The sequence below is a fragment of the Vigna unguiculata genome, chromosome 6, assembly GCF_037176805.1.
Source record: "Vigna unguiculata cultivar grain cowpea cultivar isolate G323 ecotype 2 chromosome 6, ASM3717680v1, whole genome shotgun sequence".
Taxonomy (NCBI): domain Eukaryota; kingdom Viridiplantae; phylum Streptophyta; class Magnoliopsida; order Fabales; family Fabaceae; genus Vigna; species Vigna unguiculata.
This window is the reverse complement of record NC_140797.1, coordinates 30,009,729-30,027,539: the sequence shown is the minus strand read 5'-3', so window position 1 is coordinate 30,027,539 and position 17,811 is coordinate 30,009,729. Positions and strand designations below refer to the sequence as shown.

At 29.7% G+C, this 17,811-nt stretch overlaps 1 protein-coding gene across 1 annotated transcript; it reads right to left on the bottom strand.

Annotated features, from left to right (window-relative positions):
• Positions 1-7,350: 7,350 nt before the first annotated feature.
• Positions 7,351-9,575, bottom strand: LOC114187701 (aspartyl protease family protein 2-like). Its single transcript, XM_028076019.2, has one exon. The coding sequence runs from the start codon at positions 9,298-9,300 to the stop codon at positions 7,630-7,632; it is 1,671 nt and encodes a 556-aa protein (XP_027931820.1). The 5' UTR covers positions 9,301-9,575; the 3' UTR covers positions 7,351-7,629.
• Positions 9,576-17,811: the final 8,236 nt, after the last annotated feature.

The following is a 17,811-nucleotide window of genomic DNA, read 5'->3' as shown; positions in this document are numbered from 1 at the left end:
GTTTCCACCAACCGTTTGTTGTATTATGTAATATGATGCAACCCTCATTTGGATTGTATAAGGTAACGGATAAAATAGAAGAATTTTGTATTGGAGGGTCATGATCAGGGAAATATATTATAAGGAATTTAAGTATGCTTTTTCTATAAAAGAATTTGAGAATAAACTATAAAACTTGGAATTTAAAAAGGTTTCGATGGTCACAACCTCTATATGGATACATTTGCATTCTACCTTGATACATCATAATATGCGTATGAAATTTATGTTCTTTTTTACTCTTTTTTTTAATGAAAAAAAAATATGTATTAAATAACGTGCAAGTCTTTACAAAATATGCATACTGCATTAAAAAGTCAGACCAAACTTTTATAGATTGGAATAATACAACTAAAAAAACAAACATAAGAAAAAGAAGTGGCATCTATAAAGGAGATACGATAAGTAAGTGTTATATCAATATGCAAAAAAATATTATTGGATGTTCATAACTGTGTTGAAAATTTCATATCAATTATTAATAAAATTAATTTAAAGTATGTAAGTGGGATAATTTTTATCAAAGAAAATGCTTTCAGGGTAGAATTGGACTTAAAATTCACTTCTTAATATGGTATCAGGAGTTATCTTAACAAACTTTTGGACCTATCGTGTCATCCATTATTAAGTCGTTATTGAACCACCTACTGATATTTAATTATGTGCATTAGATGTACATGTCTTAGCGTGAGAGGATGTGTTGTAGATCCCACATTGAATAGAGACAAGATAAGACCCATTTACAATATATAAGTGAGACAATTATCCATATACAAGCTCGTCTTAGGGGAAGAAAGATAACATATTGTTATCAGTTTTGTTACCCATTGATGAGTTTTTCGAGGGGAGAATTCATTGGGAGAGACACCACACCAATGAGATATGAGTCCAATCGACATAACAAATTGACATCATTTCAACCCTAAAATATTAAGGCAATGGATTTATGGGTATTGTAACTCATATGTTGCTCAGTTTTCTCATTTCTATCAAATGTGGGACTTAGACTCACACTTGGATTTCCAACAATCTTCCCATCAAGGATGAGTCCCTTCTACATTGGTATATTTCCCCTCGACCGGAAGCATTCTCAACCATGAATACCCCTTACGTACCGTCGTTCATCTTGATAGGACACACTCACTTAAATCTTTTATTAGGAAAACTTTCGATACAAGGACTATATTGTACTTGTATGAGTCGGTCACCAAGAATAATTATCGTCTCTAATATCATTGATGGGTCTATCGAAGAGAGAATTCATTAGGAGACAACACCACCAATGAGACCCGAGTCCAACCCACATAAGGGATTGACATCACTTCCAACCCAAAACCTTAAGGCAATAAGTTTATGGGTCCTCTTTCTTATAAGATTCTCAACTTTCTCATCTTTACCCAATGTGGAACTTAGATTCACATTTGCATTCTCAGCAGTCTCCCCCCTCAAGGGTGAGTCTCTTCCACATTGGTACAGTCCCCTTCGAGTGGAAACATTCCTAACCACAATACCCTTTTCGTATCATTGTTCATCTTAATGGGACACTCTTACCTAAACTTTTTATCAATAATACTTTCGATACATTGACCATATTGTAGTTGTATGAGCTAATCACCAAGACTAATCATCGTCTCTAATACTGTTGATAGGTTTATCGAAGGGAGAATTCATTGGGAAGACAATACCAATGAGATCTGAGTTCAACTCACATAAGGGATTGACATCACTTGTAACCCTAAACCTTAAAGCAATGAGTTACGGGTCTTCCTTCTTATATAAGGTGTTCAACTTTCTCATTTCTACCCAATGTAGGACTTACTCACCCTTGCATTCTCAACACCCATTTATCATAGTAAGTGAGAGGTCATGATATTGTTGGGTGATTGTTGATCAACTAATGAAGAATGTTGATCTCTTACTAGTGAGTTTAAAGATCTACAAGTCAAAGCTAGCTTAGTTGTATATCACAGAGGCAGTGAGATTGCATGGAGTACCTTCTAGCATTGTGTTATATAACCATCTAAGGTTTTCATTCAACTTTTGGAAAACATTACATGATGCCTTGGGGCCTAGGTTAAGGATTAGTTATGTGTACCATCTCAAACAAACAACCAATAGAGAAAAATTCAATCTTTAGAAGATATTTTGAGAACATGTTTATTGAATCACTTGGAAAGTTGGCATGAGATACATCCTTTAATGAAATTCACATTCAATTAGTTTTCATGGCAACATTAGGATGGTGCCTTACGACACTTTATACGAGACAACGTGTAGGAATCCCTTATGTTGATATAAGGATAGAGATACTTTGATAGTGGGACTAGAGTTGCTTCAGTAAACCACAGAGAAGGTTCGACAAATGCAGGAGAGACTGTCGACTTTTCAGGGTAGGCAAAAGTCTTATGTTGATCAAAGTCTTTTAAGTAATGTTTAACGTCCCTATGAAAATAGAGAAGTTGTGAGCTTAAGCTTGAGTAAACAAACCTTAACACATACAAAAAACTTGTTAAGGTTTTATAGTACCCTAGGGTAAATGATCCATATGTAAAGGTGACGTAATCACAATAATTGATTTTATGCATAGATTGTGTATTTTTTGAATATAGTTCAAATGTTTGAGCTTTGACATGAGTTTGTTTGATTTAAATAAATGAATTCAAAATGAGAGTTTTTTTTAGTAGTGAAAAGTTAGAATATTTCAATGGAGTCAAATTAATTCAAGTTATTGTAATTTTAGAACAAAACAATCCATGATCAACATAATAAATGAAAAAAAAAAACATTTAGTTTGAACTTGTTCGATCACTTTCTATATTTTGCAAAATTTATGAATTATGTAGAGTTGTTGGGTGAGATATACTTTATTTGGACAAAATTTAATTAATTGAAAACTGTAAAGGATTGGTTGTTAGGCGAGCCAACTCTAGTTGGAAAAAATAATTTAATTGAAAACTCAAGCGCTTTAATTATTATACTTGACTAATATATTGTATTTGAATATTAATGTAATTGATGATTAATTGCAATCAGTGGTGGAGCCACGAAGTAGCGGGCGGGGGCTACGGCCCCTCAACTTTTTTAACTTTTTTTTAAGTTTTATGCATTTAAATTTTTAAAAATTTTTTAATTTATAAATTTTTTAAATTATGTGTATCATTTTAAATTAGATAATAATACAGTGAAAATTAATAAAAAATCAAATTAGGTATTTTTTTATTTCTTTTATAAAGTACAACATTTAATTTTAATAAATAGTACAAGATAAAATTAAGGGTTAAATATGTTTTTGGTCCCTCAATTTTTAGCGAATTTTGGAATTAGTCCCTCATCAAAACTTTTGACCAATTTAGTCCTTCATCTTTAAAAATGCGTGAATTTAGTCCTTTTAACCAAATTTTATTAAGTTTATCTGACGTTTTAAGCCCATTTCATGATAGTATTTGAATTATTTACACCGTTTGAAACATTTTTACTTCAATGTTAACTCAAATATTAATTCCAAAATTCACTAAAACTTGAGGGACTAAAAACATATTTAACCCTAAAATTAAATATAATGAAGAAAAAAATTGTTAAGATAATTTTTATTTTTCATCACATTGTTTTTTGTGTTTTTTCACGTGTTGTACTTATCTCTTACTCTTACTTGATTTCTTTTGTTATTGAAAAAAAAAAGTTAAACAGAAACTCATTATTTTTGTCCTCATCTTTTTCATATCTTCTCTTATTCTTAAAGGAAAAAAAATTTCTCTTGTCTCACTTGGTAGTGCAATACTTGTTTAATATTTAGTCCTATTTTTTTTATCTCATTACCCTTTTGTATATTCATTTTTTATGAATATAGAAGAGCAAATAATGTATTATGTGATTTTTTATAGAGGATTTTTAATTGTAACTTGATTATCATAATTTTTTTTAGTAATTATGTCTCTCAATTTTTTATTATATTATAATAAATTACTTTTTACTCTTAAACTTGTTTTATAAATAGGTATATTAATAATAAAAAAATAAAAAAATAAAATTATTTTTTAAAATTGATAAAAAAAAGTGAAGATGAGAACAAGACAATAAGGTTACTCATCGCATAAACATAACAATGATGAAATGAAAGCTTGTGATGACTTTTGAATCGATATGTGCATATTAGTAAAATGAAAAATGAATATTTTGCAGATAATATGATTATTTACATTGAACAAAAAATAGCTAAAAATGTAGTTATGATTAAATTATTTGATAAGTTCAAGAATATGAAAAAACGAATGACAATATCATTTAAATATATGTATTTTCTGTTATAATTATAGCTATATTAAATTATGTATTAATTTTCACTGAATTAGTGACAAAAATATTAAATATATAATTTGAGTATATTATTTTGGCTCCCTCAAAATTTTTTGCCAAGATCCGCTACTGATTGCAATTTATTGACATTTAAAAATTGAGTTAGATGCATATATGTGAATGAAATATGGTTGTGATATAATATATGGTGTGTCGTGAACATAGTTCTAGGGAAGAAATACTATGTTGAGATATTTCGGTAATGTGTTAAATTTGGAATTTTGAAGGAGGTAATGAAAACAAATTAGGTGAAGAGTTGAAGGAAATTTTTATAACTTGGTATGTAGTATGAAAAAGGATTGTTTAGTAGGTCATAAGAATTTACTTTGTCACATGAGTGAATTGAGTTTCTATTGTTTACCAATGAAACTAGTATGACAAATACAGATCTTTTGATATAATGTAATGTATGAGCTTTTCGAAAGTAAAATTAAGATGTACTCTTTTTCCTTATAGATATACCCTTGATTTCTAATAAATATAATGAGATATGAATGTAATAAGTGTGTATGGTAAATATATGCATATATGCAAATTTTTAAAATTTTCACTTACCGTGTTTTTATGTGATTGTATTGTTTATCGATATCATGCATTGTACGAGAAAAAAAAAATAATTTAGGAGAATAATCTCGAGATATATATATATATATATATATATATATATATATATATATATATATATATATTATGTTTTATGTGATGATGTTAAGATATTTGGTAGTTAATATAATTGTTAAAAGAATTTTAGATGGTCAAACTATTGAAACAAACATACTATAATGGAGAAGTGAGTACGTGAAAAAAGATTAACTATTAAAAATAAAATATAATAAAATATTAAAAAATATTTAAATACATATCATTCGTCTTAAATTATTATTGTGAGTCGAGTATTTACGTATAAAATAATAATTAATTATTTGATATCTCTCGTTGTCCATAATTTTGTAACAAAATTTGATATAAAAATTGATTTTTTAAAATATAACTTAGATTTTAAATAATTTCAAATTAAAATAAAAAATAATTATAAAATCTTAATAAATAAATAATTACATTTAGAAAGACAAATTAAAATAAATTACCTTACAAAATATGAAACATTAAATTACTTTATTTTCTTATTATTATAATATTTTTTTTAATTATTTATTCTATTATATTTAAAATTTAATATTAATACAATACCAAAAGTAATAAATTATTTTAAAAATAATGGAAAAGTTTATTATAATTGATTATATATATAATAAAATATTTATAACATATCAACAAACTAGGCTATAAATATTTTATACATATAATTATAGTTTCTTAATTAATTATATGTACTTTAAGTTAAACACAAGAATATGACAATGTTTTTAATATTCATTCGTGTTTTATTCTTTATTTTTACATTTTTTTTAATTTCCCTACTTTTTACCTATTTGTATTTTTCGTGTTAAAAAAAGCGAAATGTTAGAAAGACAGATTTTACTTATTCCAACATTTTAAAGCGAAATTTTATTTGGATTTAAATATTAATATTGTAATTTAACTCAAGTTTATATTCAAAAAAATAATTTTATTTGAAGCTCACTATTTTTCAGTATTAATAAATATTTCAACAGTTATTCATAATATAAAAAAAAATACTAATAATTTTATGTGTAGATAGCTACTATACTATGCAAAGACCCTTTCTCATCCCTAAAATTGGTGGTTTCCTTTTTATTGATGCATGTGATGTGTCCTTGGTGTGTTCCCAATTCACGTGTATCCCACAATGAAAGGGTATTCTAACTATTATTCATATTTACATTAAACATGGTTCACGAATTGATTTGATTCATGACTCACTCAACTCATTGATAAACGTGTCTCAAAAGTTAAAAAAATAAAATAAAAAATACTATAACTATACTATTTGCTTACATGCTTCTAACAGTGTTGCTTGAAGGAGAAAACTATGCTTCCTAGTCAAAGAAGATTATTATTCTCCATATAATACACGACCAATTGAATGCACTCACAATTATTTAGGTCACTAGTGAACAATCACTTTTCACACCTCATTATCGCAACCCTTTTAAAATAGGGTTTTCGTGTGGATACTTTTCTGCACTAACTTGGAACAAATAATACAAGTCTTTGCTGTGAGGGTAGAAATTTAATAGCAAAAGGAAAGTAGATAAAACTATTAGAAGAGGAAAAAAAAAAGATACTAACCCACCTAACTACTATATATATAATTTTTTTATAAATTTGAATTTTTTTTTTTTTGGTGTTTGAAATATAAATTGAACTTGCTTTTTACTAGTCATACAAATTGAGGTTCCCATTCAAACTTTATATAGATGGAGCACTTTTCTATGCAATATTAGTATTCTATGAAGAAGTAACATCACTAAAACTTAAATTGGATAGGAAGAGAAAAAAATTACATTAATAAATTTTAAAATAGATAGGCAGAGAAAATTACATTTATAAAATTTAAAATAGATAGGCATGTGTTATTTTTTTAGGGTACCCTGAAATTCCCAAACGCAATAAATAAAGGAAGATGGCACAATGTGTGATAAAGAGATACCTACCAACAAAGCTGACCAAGTCTTTGTTTGCATGCTCATTTTCTTTGTTTTTGTTAAACAATTGTGGCACATACCTAACAGAGTAGCCATTGAATAATATATGGTATTGCTGGCTGATATTGGAAACAACCATATTCCCTTTGACCAGTTATTCAAGAAGAAAAAAAAACAGATTATAGAGAAAAGAGAGTAGAATACTAGAAAATATTGCAGCAAATCATTGCTTGAAATGTAGAATCTAGACATAAAATAGAAATTGTTGGTATTGCCAGTTAGTGAAATTAATATTATGAGACAATGTTTCTTGTAAACTGAGTTAAGGAGCAATTTTCCTTCAGAGAATGGGTAAACAAAACTTGGCAGTCAGAGATACAATATCATATTGAATTGAAAGGGACAAGGAACTCAAAATTGATGCAGTTAAATGTGTACAAAACAATGAAGCTTTGGTGTTTGTAATAATGACCTTGTTCCTGTAAATTACCTAGGACTAGTTTTTATACCACCTGAAGAAACAAAACCTGATTTTCTTTTCTGTCTTCTGTGTATATCACTTTCTAGTGTTCATCAATGGGAAAACCCCAAGGTAAAAAAAAAAATCAACCCCAAGAATTGCCATGTTCATCCTATACATATTTTTGTTTACCACTAAAAAAAGATGTCAAACATCAGCACAGTTCATTGGTGCATATCCGAGTCTTGATTTCTGCACATCATACAGAATGTGAAAATTCTGCTGCTGATAGTTTCCGATTATGGAAAGTGCAGACCTGGGAGTCCCCAAAATAGCCAAGCAAACAACATCTTCAGGTTCAATCTGGATGAAGTAATTCTCCACAGGGAAATCCCAGACAGCTCCATCAGCAAACAAGATTGAAAATTCTGGCAGCTCAATTTTCTCAACTCCAGAAACATTGTAGCATGGCTTTAGAGGGGGGAACGTTTCAACGAGTTGATAGCCCTTGATTTTCCTCATGAATGCCTCCTTGATTGTTTCGTAAGCAGGTTCAGCAAAGTAAGTCAAAGTGGTGCCAGAATCAATAATTGTACCTCCACCACCTTGTGCTGACAGATGCCAAGTGTCCTCTGGAATCTTCAGCACCTCACTACCAACCATGATAGACTTTATCTGGACATAGTAAAAGGTGTCAACAGGGTTCTCTTTGCCACCAACAAAAGAAGTGAAATTCAAATTGGGGTGGCTGAGAAGCTCCTTGTCCTCACCAAATATCAACTTGCTACTAACACTTGAATTGCTGTTTCTATCCACAAGGCAATAAGAAAAGGAATGGCCATAAAGTGATTGTAGCTGAGTAGCAAATGACAATGGCCCTCTCCCTAACCCTAGTAATCCTGCAGCACCATGGAAAAGTCCTCTATTCCAATGGCCACAACCAAACATCACATTCTCAACAAGCTTCAGTTCAGACTTTCCCTTTGGGGTGGTGAGATTCACAGTGAAAGTTTCAATTGCCAAATCCCCAGTTGTGTTGGAACTATCCCCATACCAATAGAAGTATGGACAGCTTTGAGTCTCAGCCTTGCAGGGCTGAGGAGGGTCTGGTGATGACACCAATTGGCACCTTGGATCATGACAAGTTATATTCTTAAAAGAACTAGAATCCTTAGGATCGTAATACGGTCCATTTTGCTCAAAACAAGCATAACAAGGAACACATTGAATCCAATTAAGATCACTACCGGTATCAAGTATCAGAGAAAAATGCTTAGGAGGTGTGCCAACAAACACATCCATGAAATACTCACCAGAGCCAAGACTCACCCCTGACTCCAAGGTTGCTACAAGCTGACCGGAGAAATACTCCGGCGGCGCCGCTGGAGCAGCCGCCTCCGGCTTGTAGAACTTCTTTGTCTGCTCCTGTGCTTTCTCCAGCCTTGAAATTGTGTTTTGGTTCTTCTTCTCTATGACCCTTCTGCAAAGGGTCTGAATTCTCTTCAAGTCTCTGACTGTAGAATCAACCACAGACTTTTTAGGCTCAGCATCTTTGCTCTCTGAGTGGTGTCTCAAATTGAGTTTCACAGATTGCTTGTGGTGTCCTGCTGCCAAAGAAGCTTCTCCGTTTTCACCATCAGTGCCTTCTTTGGATGTCATGGTTCCCACAGAAGACTCAAATTTCTCTGACTTGGAGAAACTACACCCAGTTTCCGAGGATGAAGAATCAGCATTGAAGTGTGCATGATCAGGAAACTTCACTGCTGCAAGAGAAGATCCATTGAGATCATTCTGATTGAGATGCTCAAAAATGGATTCCACAGTGCAGGAGCTGTGTAACACAAGGAGAACCAGAATGAGAGAAACCCTCAAAACCATATTTGTGAAGTCCTATGATGGTAGTACCAACATCAAACACCTTGTGGAATTTCAGAGTGGAAGTGACAAACTTCAAAACCCAGAAAAAGAACAACACTTTACAACAATCTCTGAGCTTACAAAAGAGAAGAATGAAAGAATAAAATTCTAAGGGAAATGATAATGGCAAAAAGATGGAAGCTTTGAAGGCGAAAAGAGTGAGAGAGAAAAGAGAAGAAGGAAAGAAGAAGAGGGCAATTTAGGCTTGTATTGGGGTGACTCTGTCAAGAACAAGTGTGAAACACCAAAAACGCGGTTTGATTAGCATAGCATAGATAAATAAAGTCATCAATTTCAAGGTACACATAACGAAAATGAATTTTAAATGAGAGTATATATAATAGGTGGTGTTCCTCTTGCAGGGTATTTTCCTCTCAGTTTCCTACTTCATGGGTATGTTTTTTCATTAATTGTATGGTGCGATGGTGCAGACCCATGTCACATATTTAATACTTTACGTATGGAACATGTTACGAAGAAAATTTTATCTTTCACAGACTCCACATAAATAATGCAACAAATAATAGAGAAACAAAAGTTAATAACTTTAAATTATGTGGGGACTGGTTATCAAACAAAATTTGATATTAAATGATTGTTTACTTAGTGAATAGAAAACTGAGAAAAATATATGAAATTATGTTAAATTATTTATTAAATTTAATGTAAATATTTTGATTATCTTAATTAAAGATTTTACTTTATTATTAAACTAACTGTATTTAATAATAAAGATTAACAATGTAAGATTTTTAAAAAAAAAATTAAAGAAATAAAATAAAACCAAACAGTTATACGTTTATAAGAATTTAAAATGTCTTATTTTAAAAAAAAATTTGAAGAAACTAACAAAAATAAATTTGGAATACATTTCAGTTAATTGTTATATTGTAATATATTTCAAATAAATTTACAAAATATTACTTTATTACAAAAGTTGATGGCACCCTGTTTTAAGGATACTTTTACAAAAATCAACCCTTCTTCAGATTAAGACCACTTTTGAATCACATTGAGTCAAGAATGAAAAGTATTAAAATCATATAAAATGTGTTAGAATATATAACATCTTTCACACATGAATTGGACTATGATTCTCTGATAATAATTTATAGAACATGTTCTTAAGAGAAATATTTGAATTAGAATAATATTTTTAATAACAAAAATCTTATTAGATATGTACATGTCTTATCCACATGGACTGGAAGTACAAAAGTCAAAGTGGAAAAATGGAATTTTGTGAGCAATGTTGGAAGTTAGGAAGAGTGTGTGGTCGTTGGTCAGAGTTTGTGAACCTAATGTGTTGCTGTCCCATGACACGACCAAATGTGGAATCCGAGATAGAAGAGAAGAGAGAGAAGAGAGATATCTAATAAATAATATTTTAAAAATGGAGTAACATTTTCTTATTTAAATTAAAATACAGTCAAATAATTTTGAAGATTTAAAGATGTTTCTAAAGTTTTTGCATTTGATTTCATTGAAAAAAGATAGTCATCTTTAGTTGTTGAAATGAATTAGGTTTGTTATAACATTAAATTCTTTTCAATACTCATTTCTCATAAATTTATTTTAAAACATAGTACATTAATGTGCATGTATAAACAATTTTAATGTATCAAATAATATCAACATAGCTCTTGGGATCAAAATGAACCTAAATTTAAATAATATTTTTAATTTGAATCTTATTGATAAAAAATACTAAAAATAGCCAAAATTTTATTATATTTTGATACTTTACTTTATATACCTAAATTTCGAATAAAATTGATTTGAAGAAGAAAAAAAATAATAGGCAAGTAAAGTTGTTTATATTTTTTTATAGATTCTTAGGATGGATAATATGAATATGAAGATGTCGTTTTCATATTATTTTGAATTTCATACAAGATTATGTGTTGTTTAAACTTATTTTTAATGTTTGAATTTATATAGTTTGAATAAATGAAATATGTTACATGTTATCATTTTTTAATTAGATTATTTCATTTATATAAATTAATTCACATTGTTGTTATTTGAAGCAAAATATTTATTATTAGATTATGAGCATTATATGAAAAGAAACATATGTAAAGTTTGAATGACTACAATTTAATTGAAATGAGTGAATCATTTTGAAATGTTTGGAAGTCATATTTGATAAAGTGAATTTGGATAAATCATTTGAAAACTAATGTGGTATGATACATGAGTTTGATTTTTTGATAGTTTCATTCAAATGAAAATAAGACATAAGTTCATACCTTACTATCAATCTTATTTTCATTCAAGTAAAAATAGAATTCAAAACCCAACTTGTATTTCAATTCTATTTTTTCTCAAATGATTTTTTTTTTTATTTTTGCACTCAAACGAAAATAGTATTGTAACAAAACTTATGGTACAGTAATATTTTCACTTAAGCGAAGAACATTTTTCTCAAAGAACATTTTTCTCAAGAGAATTAGTTTTCAATTAAAAGAAAATAATATTTTTACGTAATATAAAAGTGTTATTTTATTTATTTTTCTCTTGTGAAAATTTTTATTTTAAAGAGATTTAAAAGTAATATGTAAAGAAGATTATAATTTAATTTATGATTTTATTTTTGCAAAATATTTATATTTAAATATTTACAATTAGTGTATATTTAAATTATATTTTGAAGGAATGTGTTTTATTTTACTACACCCATATTAATCAAATCAAAAACTCAAATCATACCATTCAAAACTTTAAATCAAAATATATTCAAATAAATGCAAAATCATATTAAAATATGCAACGAATAATACTTAAAACAAAAGATCAATACAAAAATATCAAGAAATATTCATGAACTTACTCTTATCTTTAACATTTGTTTCAATAATCATTTTAAAAATACTTAATTACGTATCTTTAGATGATATGTTGAATGTTGTTTAATAGACGTTTAGCTATGTGTGTAATAGAAGTAATGTCACACCACCATAAGTAGGGTGTTACAATTTACAAAAAAGATTAACTTTATTTACACTTCAATTTATTCTTCGCACAAGATCTCAAATTTGTTATTATTAATTAAAATTTATTAAAAATAATAATTTTCACTTCAAATTTAATTATATTCTCTCTCGTAATTTAAGAGTTAAGAAATTAAAATTAGTGTTTTTTAATAAATTTTAATGAATGATATATTGTATTATAAATTCCATATGACCCATTAATTCATTTATTTCAATTTTAAATAGATGGAGCTTAAATTTAAATAAATTATCCAATTAAATTTTTGAATAAGATAGAAACAAAATATACACGTACTATTTACGTCATATTCCATACATTCTTCTTAAAACATTATTATTATTATTATTATTATTATTATTATTATTATTATTATTATTATTATTATTATTATTATTTTCCTCGTTTTGAAAATGAGTTGAAAAATTATTAATGACCAACTCTAGATATGGGACCAACAAATTGTTATCTCAATACTCTAGCAAAATCAAAATTAGTAAATTCAAATTCAACACAAAAATAGGTGAGCCTTCATTATCAATTTGCAAACTTCTATAAGACTACGCAACTTATTAGAATTCAAGTCAACCTTTATATATATATATATATATATATATATATATATATATATATATATATATATATATATATATATATATATATTTTGATTCTCAATAATCCGAACCCTTTATAGATTGGAAGTTTAATTTTATTGAAGTTCGTGAGATGGAAATTTCTTCACGTGATCACGAGAAATTCTACAACTATGTATCTAGTGATGATGGATGAACATAAATTAATTGTCCCCAAGTACACGTTTTAGGCTTTATTTCTTAAAAGACCCGATAATACGTTTGGAAGATTTTTTTTTTTTAAATAATAAACATAACAATAGTTGGTTATATTGAATATATAATTTAGAATATTAACTATTTATTTATTCATAATTTTTATCATTTTTTAAACATTTTCACTTTTTTTTTCTAATTTCTTATGATAAGTTCTTTTTTTTTTTTTTTGCTAGAGATAGTGTTAGTGAAACGACAAGAGAGGGAAAATTGGTTTTAATGAATCACAATTTTATTTAAAGTAAATTTTTTACTACTTCTTTTTTCAAATTTCAAGTTCTTTTTTTATTGTTTTGGTTGTATGTAAGTTTTTGTTTGGAGATGGAGTTGAATAGCTTAATCTTTACTAAATTAAGTTTTTAATTTGTTTCGTTTGTAAATTAGATATCCTACACTAAAGTTGTGATTTTTCTTTTCTTTTTAAAGCTTTTGAAACAATTCTTTAATAAACACATTAATTAAGCTAAGAAGAATTATTTTGAAGCATTGCTAAAATATTAGATATCATATATTTTACACTATTTGATGGTAAAATGTTCTATTAAATTAAACTTAAATTGAAATTTAGTTTGTATTGAACATTTTATCGTATACTTGGTTTAATTTTCCCTAAGCCACACCCGATCATGCAATACATGTAGAATTGTACGCCAAAAGGGATTATTTTTATTTTGGTTTCATAAATTGTACTACCCATTGAGCTCTAATTAATTGAATTAATTAAAACATTTATATTTATTATATTTAGACTAAAGTGATGCACTTGTAAAGTCCACTCTCTATTTTAAAATTTTGGGCCCAACTTTAGTAAATGGTCTAAGTCAGCCACTTGTTTCCTACTCTTCTGTTTTCTCTCAACTCTCTCCTCCATTCACAGTCATTGTTCCTTTCCTTTTAACTCAGTTGAAAACCTTTCGTGAAATAGAGGTTGAATATGGAGTCCCTGCTTCGTACTCCACATATTAAACTGAACAGTTCATTCCTCCAAGTAAGTTGAACATTAAACCTTCGTCTTTTCCTTCTTTTCCAATTCGATTATGTTGGTTATGTCTTGAGTTCTTTCTTTAGAGCCTCATTTTCGTCCATGTGAATCATGTTTTCAACTCTTTAGTTTATTTTTGGAGTTGTGATGCTCCTTCCATTAGGGCTCTCTCCCTACAGGTTCGCTTCAGTTTCGAAATAAGGGAAGTCAGGGCTTTAAAACTTTTTTTAGTGTCTTGCATGTTTTAGGTCTTGAATCGTGCTTAAAATACTGGTTTGATGTTTGTGGTTGTGTTTTTTTGTTGTTGTTTGGGATTTTTGGTTTTTGCATGCTGAAATCAGTGAAAACCTATTATTCTAGCTTAAGCAAAATTTTTTAGCTTAAGCGAGATCAGTTTAGCTTAAGCGAGGAATTGCTACAGAATTTTAATTCCTTATTTTAATTTGTGATTGACTGAGTTAATGTTAAAAATATGATGTATGAAGCTATGCATGAATGATGTGTCATGTTTTTTTACCTGTACTTGATGTGTTTAGCTTGGGATGATAATTATTTTGAGATAACATGTGGAATGCTGATGATAAAAGAGTTTCAAGGAAAATTCTTGGTGATGGTGTGGTTAGTGTATGCCTTGATATATGAGATGTATAGATAAGGAAGGTATTATGAACTCTAATAACCACTTACACTCACGTAGAGTAGAGTGATTATGTGATGATAGTGACAGGAGATCCTAGTCTTGGGAGGTGTTTGAGCCTGAGACATATTGTGATTTATCTTGTGATTGATTGGATAATAACCCTTTGTGGCTAGACTCTGTAGAGTTTAGAAATCAACGCATGTGCATACTTCCTTAGAATTCTATATCAAGCGTATAATCCGAATATCGAGTGAAGGGTCAATTGGGTGTTTAATTGAGTGAAAAATTTGTGAGTTAATGTTTTTTTTCTCCATGTATGTGTTTCTTGGGTGATGTACTTATGTAACTATATTTACGTATGAATGCTTAAATACACTAGCTTACCCTTCTTTCTTTCTGTTTTTGTTTTCTTGTTTTGTTTTCCTTTTTGCAATGATCACCAAATGTTGCTGTGAGCAGATGTGAAGACCCCTAGTGATCATACAGACGATGAAAATGTTGTTGTGTAGTTTAGGCATGTTGGTTATTGCTCTTTTGAGCGTTTTTTGAAAAATTGGTCTTATGTAATTCCATGCTCTGTTGAACAATCTTTTGCCAATCTGTTTTATGTTTGAAGACATGTTTATGGCATTATTCTGTGTCCATGGTACTTCTGTTTTAAGTATATTTTGAGATGACTATAATGGTTAAATTCTGATATACTTTCTACTATTTGCTCTATTTTATTATGATATGTGATGTTTTATTTATTATAATTATTCTATTAAATAGGATGTCACATCACTTGTGGGCAAATTTTAGGTCTTTATAATATCATTTTTTATCAATAATATAACAAACACATACATTGATTATGTTGTATTAGTGTACTTAATACATAAGTATTAGATAACAATCCTTAAGATAATAGAACAACTACTATATAACTCTTAGTATATGTTATTTTTGGTAACTATATTTATTGTTACTTTCCTTTTATGTTGTTATATATATTTGACCTTTGTTGGCACTATTCAAATCTTTGTCATTACAATCAATAACTTTTTTTTTGTTGTATGTTTTTCCCTTTTAACATTGTTCTCCAACCAAAATAATACAATGCTAACAATTCTATTCTTGTGCACCATTCCCTCTTCTATCATTAAACAAAACCCTTGATTAGTAAAAAATATATATTTCTTTTAGTAATTCTTAAGTTCCATTCACATATATGGTGTTGAGTTTGTTCATGACATGCATAACTTTGGACAATAGCATCGTTATATAAATGAGTGGGAATTTAGGGCATTTATTTTTTTAATACAAGTCTAACAAGATTTTAACTTGTTGTACTGCGTCCTTAATATCCAATATATATATATATATATATATATATATATATATATATATATTCTCTAAATACACATCGATTCATCTTCCTATAAATACTCCAACTTATCATATACAATAGTATATTAAATATTTTTTTTTTAAATAAACCCTCCAACAATGTATATTACCAAAAATGTATCTCTTGGAAAACTAGTAATTTTGTGTTTAGCCTAACCCATCCATAACATGTTTCATTTATTTAATATGTGATATGAATTTTTAGTTTTAAATCAAAATAGAGGGAAATAAGGTTTCCTGAGGCCATGATAGAACATCCTACACCCATAGTTGCCCCTTCTTTGCTTAGTTGAGGTCGTCGACGACAACACTAATCACCATTGGTGGTCTTGCCGGCATCCTCGCTCCATCTTCTTCCTCTCACCTCTGTAGCTTCGACTGGCATATCCATCAATGACTTTCTCTTCTCCAATACTTTCCTCTACTTCCTATGTCAGGCTCAAATCACTCCCCATTATTGTTGCGCTTTCGACCAAGGGCATTATAACGTCCTAGATGAAAATTACATATTTAAAATTTAAAATAATATAAAACATCAATAACTGCATTTATTGGGGAAATCCTTTTCCCAAAACGCGGAAAAATTTAAAACTTTATTTCAACGCGCCAAAATATAAAATCCAAATCCTAAGTGGTATTCAAATATTACAATCATAAACTGTTCATAATATCCATTACAAAATAATCTATAAAATTCGTGAAGGAAATTAGCATAAAAACTCCCATAGCTAACCCCACTCTGTGTCTGAGCATCCACACGCTCACTTGCATCAACCTCTGCTCTCATGTAACAAGTTACATGATCATCGCCAAACACACACAAATAGGGTAAGCTCAAATACAAATAACAATTACAACATGAAATAATAAACATTTCAAAACCATGACCCGTGTTAACACCCCAATCCTAAATCCTCAACTTCCAAACCTTCTATTGGACACCTCTTGATTCTACACCCTTTGATGAGTACACGGATCGATCTTTGCTGCCTCGAGTGTCTACTTGCCCCTCCAATTACAGGTCACCACCTAATATTCTGCATGCAGGAATAAATTACCACGACCACGATCCGCGACACCAAGTGAAGTTCCCCAATACGAACCACAGTCCGTATTTGTCCCAAGACTACCAAACTCAATCAATTACACTAAAGAGGGTAATCTCCCGGACCCATCTGTACGAGCCACGATCTCGCACACTCCACTGGACTTCCAAAACCACCATGCTACAACCTCGAGTGGCCACGTGTTTCCCCAATACAAGTTACACTCGTAACTAGGCCCCTAGCCAAGCTTCACATCATGACCTCCATCCAAAGCTGTGTAGAAATCCTTCTCGCATTGCAACTCTACATCCAAAACCGCTTGGCGCCACGCACCACGTTGTCAGGCGCACTCACGCTCCAGGCCGCCTGGCGACCATCCCACGCCATCAGGCGCCAAGCGCCTTACAGTGCTTTTGTCAATATTTTATGCCTGAAGGAACCACCCTTGCCGCCAGCCGCCACGTAAGTCCAATGGCTTCTGCCATTGTTTTAAGTCCCTACCACTTGGCGACTTGCCCCACATTGCTAGGTGCCATACCAGTAGCACAATGCTACTGGATTTGGGCACTTTGG